Source organism: Anneissia japonica, unplaced genomic scaffold (assembly GCF_011630105.1).
Source record: "Anneissia japonica isolate Jap-2015-1 unplaced genomic scaffold, ASM1163010v1 scaffold287852_len814684_cov197, whole genome shotgun sequence".
Classification (NCBI taxonomy): domain Eukaryota; kingdom Metazoa; phylum Echinodermata; class Crinoidea; order Comatulida; family Comatulidae; genus Anneissia; species Anneissia japonica.
Window position 1 is genome coordinate 175,982 of NW_022704998.1, and position 6,494 is coordinate 182,475.

At 34.6% G+C, this 6,494-nt stretch overlaps 1 protein-coding gene across 1 annotated transcript in view; it reads right to left on the bottom strand.

Annotated features, from left to right (window-relative positions):
• Positions 1 to 2,685, bottom strand: part of LOC117105163 (phosphatidylinositol 4-phosphate 5-kinase-like protein 1) — a gene marked incomplete in the record, with an annotated part of 8,266 nt that extends 5,581 nt beyond the window's left edge. The window contains 2 exon segments of the mRNA XM_033246233.1: positions 394 to 599; positions 2,528 to 2,685. Of these exon segments, the coding sequence (XP_033102124.1) occupies positions 394 to 564 (171 nt within the window).
• Between the last annotated feature and the right edge of the window lie 3,809 nt (positions 2,686 to 6,494).

Sequence of the window (6,494 nt, forward strand, 5' to 3'; positions counted from 1 at the left end):
TATATAACATTACTGCAAGATGATTTAGAGTTTATCTCTATATCATATAAAGATTTATATATACATACATAATGATATTTATGTAAATATAATAGAACTTTAACGTTCAAAATATATATATCCCTATAGCATTACTAATAGACAGTTTAGAGTTTATCTCTATATCGTATCATTATACATATCATATTTTTATATTTGAGCACTGTTTTTATCACTTATTAATTGGTTTATTATATTTTTTTATTCAATATATATATATATTCTTTTATTCTGCTAGATAAAATAACATGTAAGTGTTTTTGTTTTTTTTTAACCCAAATAATTAAATAAAGATAGGAACAATTTATAAAAAGATAAATTAAATATTTGAATTTCAAAGTATGCCTACACTACCTTTTCACTCTCAAGAAGTTGTAAACGAAGACCAGTTCTTATATTCTCAGTCAGTTTAAACAATTCCGTATTTTCAGGTCCAATTTCTATAAATCCTCTTCTTTTCCATTGCTGAATGAGACTCCTGAAACGCTGGCCCAAAGTTACCTTTCTGTTTTGATCCATTGCCATAGCAACAAATAAATAATTATCAGTTTATATACAATCTGCAAGAAAAAATACTTTGATAGGTTTTTCTAAACATGTCCTGTCAATTATATATTATTACAATTAATGAATATCTAATGTTATAATTACTTTACCTTTTCTTAAATAGTTGATTCAATAAATAGTCCTCATCATGAGCTGTAATATTAAATTTTAGCCCAGATGATCCCAAAGGATTTTTATTGAGTTTTGATATTTTTATCAATGCACTGAAGTAAAATTAAATATATTCTATTTCTGTAATATAATATATTACTTAGCTCAGTTTATGTGTATAGGTCTGTTGTCCTCCAGCCCCTTGACATTCCCTTGCAGGACTTTCTGTATATTGTAATTTATTGATTTGCTAAGAAAACTCCGTTAAGATTACATACTTAGGTATGAACTATACAATGTCAACACTCTGACAGAACCTTGTTTAAACAATTCACCTACTAACAATGGACTTTATTCTCAGTCATTACGTGCTTCAAAATGAAACCCACTACAATAAAATGTCTAATGAAGCAACACCACATTGAATCTTATCTTAGGTTGAAACTTCATGAATACACCTCATAAACTGCATATCATAAAGGCAAATATCCAATTCAGAGAAATTATAAAATAGGGGAAATGGGTGGGCCTAATTTTAAATATTTCAGCTCTAAATTTCAGTAAATAATCTGTATAACATAATACGTTAACAACATCCCATGGTGCAGGATATTACTGTATTTTTAACCAGACATGGGAAGTAATCGAAATGAAAACAAGTTTAAAATATTCTCGACAACTAAAATGTTTTTTTTTCTGACAGTTTTCTCTGACAAAAAAGTTAAATATTCCTTGGCAATTTTAATTGAAATGCACAATGTGTATTTCCTCAACAATGAGTAGACAATCCAATCCAATATATATGTTGTAAGGAAGAATAATAATGATTTAACACTGACCAAAATAATAACCAATATTGCATGATGACCAAATCTTAAAATCCTCTCGGTATTTAAAAAATTTAGGTTGACCTCTTGCCAAGATTTTTTTAAGAGTGTCGGAATTTCAGAAAATGTTGTCCAAAATCTTGAAAGGGTGGTGCACAAAATTTTAAAAGGTGGATACATTTTTGGTAGGTGTCGGATACTACGCGGTATGACTCGTATCCCACAATTTAGATTTCATTATTAGTTAGACTATCTACCTATAAAATCGATTAAACAATCCTCCGGGACCACTTTCGAGACATTTTGAATGACGCCCAACCACGCCCACCACTGGCCACCCCAGCATATTTCCCCAATGAAATTTTACCTTGCCCCTCAATACCCCCCTCCTACCCAGATTTCAAAAGCTGGCATTGTCACTGGTTGAGGGCCCTCCCCTGGAAAAATTTTGATTTCTAGATGGCAGGAAATAAACTTTCGCGACTTCTAATTTTCCCATTGCAACAAAAAAGGTAGGTCAGGAATTTTTTTACTTTTTGCCCAAGGGGAGGGGGATTTAGGGCACCCTATGGGGTGGCATTCCTTCCTCATTATCTCGCTTATCTCAAATCAAATTTAAACTACCAAATTTTGTAGAAATGGTGTAACCCAGCCACCATGAATCCCCTTTAAGATCTACGAATTTGAAATGGTTATTCATTTTTTTAGTCGCAACACAGCATTTAAAAATTACATTGCCTAAATTATATTATTCCTGACGAATTGGTGTTGAGCTCCTGAGATGGCCAGCTTCTACACTCCCCCGCCTCCCCAACAACTTTCCTAATGGTCTTAGCATGGATTTCTCCAGGGCTTAAGCATGGCAAGTAACGGTGACATCGTCTGCTGGGAGAACCTGTCACTTACTTCCCTGCTAGTGATAAACCTACTTAATTAAAACACCAAATGAGTGTCAAACATATTTTAATCCACCCACGTTCAACATAATAATAATTAATACTTACGGCATGGTAGTAGCCTGATACATTTTACTGTATTGAGAAGGGGAGACTATCTCACGCTGCAGCTTACACTCTCCACCTTTAGTGTAGCAGGGAGTCGTTATAGTGATTTTATGTTATTTGATTAAGTTGATTGATTGATATCGGAGAGACAGTCTGATGTGATTTTATATGAGGGCGCTGTTCAGTTATTTCTAGTCTTCTTTAAAGCCCTGAACGCTGTTTCGTTATCCATATACAGTACCACGTATATTTTGTTTTACCGTCGTCGGAAATGTAAACCTATCAAATGGTTTAGTATAATACCATAATATTTTGCTTGACGCCGTTTCTATTGTTTAATCGCCGTAAATTGTTCATTTTTTTGAAAATGGAGATATAAGGAAAATTAAAGTCTGAGAGTGTAATTCCCGCCATAATCACAAATTTTCTTACCTCAGCCCCAACCATGGTGGGGCTGAGGTAAGAAATTCTATCTGTGAAGGTACGGTACCCTCCCTGGGCCCTTCTATTTCGAATTCCTGGATCCGCCACTGGAAATTACAACAAATATGAAGTCATATTACAGTAGCTTGATGCCTATGAAATAACTTTACCAAACTTCGTAAAATGTCCGTAGCTTAGGGGATTTCCCTTGGACCCCAACCGGGGCACAGTGGGCCAGACTGAAGTCAAAGTGTGCCAAAATTAATTACTCATTACAGAAGCAAATCTAAGCGAATACAAGACTTATCTAGAGGTTTCCATACCCGTAGAATTCAATAAAAACATTTTCAAATCTATATGACTTCATTTTTGTAATGTTTTCTGATTGGACGATGTCAGTTTTCATTGTAATACCAAAACAAGTTCATATTGCAATGATTTTTTAAATGTTAAGGAGGTTTGGGACAAAAGAACTTCTGTGGGAAACCTTTTGTATTTTCTATGACGTCATCAAAATACATTTTTCTGATTGGACGGGGCCAAAAGTGTTTTAGGCATAAAATTTCTATTATTAATCTTACAGTGAATATATATGGGGTTTTTTTTAATAAATCGAAATAGAAATCGAAATCAAAATTCATAATAATTCCAGACAACCTAATTGTACATTTTTTTAATGTAAAATATGTTTGCATCTGAGATTCCATGGAAGTTTATCAGACATATAGGCCTACACCAATGTCATGATATATTAATTCCGTCCCATATTAGGCCTATATTGTAAAAGTATGGATAATGGTCGTTTTATGTTTTTTTGATAATGCTCAGTTTGAACGAGGAGGCTTTGATGATGAACCTTTGCTGTCCTCTTTGACAGGTATACTGTACCACCAGAATAGCAATGCTTTTTTGCTACTCTTATTTTGGTGTAAGGAGGAGTCTCAGTTAAGTATGGAGCTACAAAGATGGACAATATTTCATCTGTCGTGAACGATTCCGGTTTGCGCCTCAGGGGTGACGCCAGCAGGGGAAGGGGGAGGGGCAGGGTCCCGTCGACGAGAGGTCCCCGTCGAGGAGAGCTCCCCCCCCCCCGGCGTTGAGAAGATAAACTACCGTTCGTCAGGGAGAAATACTAATGTGTATGTATTTTCTACATATTAGTGGACTCTAAAATCGATTCTTCTTGAACGCCGCTTGCAATGCTCCATAAAGGAGTTCAGTGCGTACATTTTGTCAAATCTCGTGTAGGCCTACTTTACCCTTGTGCGAATCTCTCTGGAAAGATCCTCCCATACTCCGATAGGACGTCCCGGTTTGGGTTGTTTTTGTGGGTTTTCTGCTGGTGTGGAAAGAATATCTCTGTTCTGTGTCAAAGCATTTATAACTTCATCAGAAAATGGAATCCTGTTGCCACGAGTTATTTTCTTTAGAAACCCGGCGAACACGTGTTTACGTTCTTATAACGTTCTTGGCCAATGTTGTGGTTCGGTATGTCACAAAATAACGTTTAAACAACGTTCATTACGTATTTATAGTTCTACAAAATAAAGTTTTCAACACAAAATTGTAACGTTTATTATTAGGCTGCTCAAAATTTAATAAAGTATTCTAAACAGCAACAAAATATTAGAAGATATGTTACTGTTTGTCAATTTTTCAGAGTGCTAGTTTTCCCACGCTTTGCATGAACTGGTTGAGTAGACGCGCGTACATCCCTCTGATTTGCGGTTTGCTCTAATAAAATTGTGTCTCAAATGTATGAAAACAAGACTGATAAAAGTGCGTCTAGCTCGCGAAGTTGCAAAAAGTAGCAGCTAAATTTTGTACCATCATAAAGTTAAGGTATACTGAAGATGGTGATGTAAAAATTAAAGCATGAATCCACATGAATCTAAACTTTCTCTCCTACTTTTCTAAAAATAGATTTTTAAACATTTTTTCTGTCGTTTAAACAACGATTTATTATTGATGCAAAATTCAAGTTTAAACCAAAACATATATTTGTGTTCCCCAATTTATATACAAGAAACGTGTACATTTTAAAGTAATTCCGAATTTTCTGTAAGAATAAAAACGTGTTTTGACATAATGTAGTGAATTATAGCATTTTAAATATTTATAGAGAAATTTCCGACTTGTTGAAAAATACCACCCTTAAAATTCGTTTAAATGTAAAATATTTTCAGGATTGATTCATCAGGGTATACCCATCTTCAATCATGTTTAAAAAGTAGTGTAATAGCCATAGTCACTAAATATGGACTTTTGGCACACTTTGATTAGCCCTGGTCCACTGTGCGGGGCCCTTGGCGACCCCCTGTCCCCCAGCCTAGTGCTCGCTTCGCTCGCGTACTGGACTTTATGAAATGGCCCCCAGCCCATTTTCAAAAATGTTCCGCCACCGTTGGCTCTGAATATAAACCATTTGTAACACCGTGGTAGAATTTTGACTGATTTATTTATTGGTTGGCATACGCCTAACCTTGTATTTTATTGGTCAATAGTGTCCTATTAAATAATGCTTTGATGTAATAGGTTAAGATACTAAGATCTGATGTTTTCGGAGACCAATTTTGAATTCAGGATGCTTGAATACAGCTTGAAAACAGACAAAGTTGTCTCAGGAACAAAACGAATGTAAACATCATTGGAAATACGTGTTACGATATTTGAACGCAGTAGAAACTGATAAATTATCAATATTTTGTTATATTTATTTTTGTATTCCACTTTGCTTTCAGTATTTTGTTAATTTTGTTTTATTTTATTATAATTTACCCATTTTATTTATAATATTGTATTTATGTTAAACTGGAGGAGTGTGGGTCATAGACTTTGTGTTACCTTTTGTATTCCCCTGCTGACTCATTCAATTTATTGTACTTGTATTCTGTATGTATTCCACCATTGTATTGTACTTTGATTTTTGGAGGGTTTTTTTTTGCGAATAAAGAATAAAAATAAGAAAACTTTTCATTGTTAATGTTTACTGTTTTCACGTATAGACGTCTGTATACTGGAATAAATCATGTAGACATAGGCCGACGCACGTTTTTGCTTTATAGCCGATTTAATCATTTATCAACAATATTCTTCAGATTTTTTCTGAATACTCTAATCTTCTTCAGTGTAGGCCTAAGCAAAATGATGTAGTGCCTTTTTATATTTATTGGGCCCCGGAACAATCAGCCTTGACTTAATTAATTCAAATGCATTTTCAAACGTTCAAGTATATGTGACCCACTTGGGTATAATGTATTGTTGTCACTACTTTATTATACATTTCAATAGGCTAATCTCGAATTAATAAACACTCGATGTATGACATGACAAATCACACAATACGTATGCTCACATTTATCACGATCCTGGTAATACCGTTACTGATTGATTATTAAGGCCCTTTAATTACATCTCAATTTATTTAATGTAGACAAATCACGAGCAGTTTATCTAGGTACGTACTTATTTTGGTATTTGGTTCAGCAGGCTAATAGAAGGAAAAGGTTGAAATTCCCTTCCCTGCCCCCCCCCCCCGCTGCCG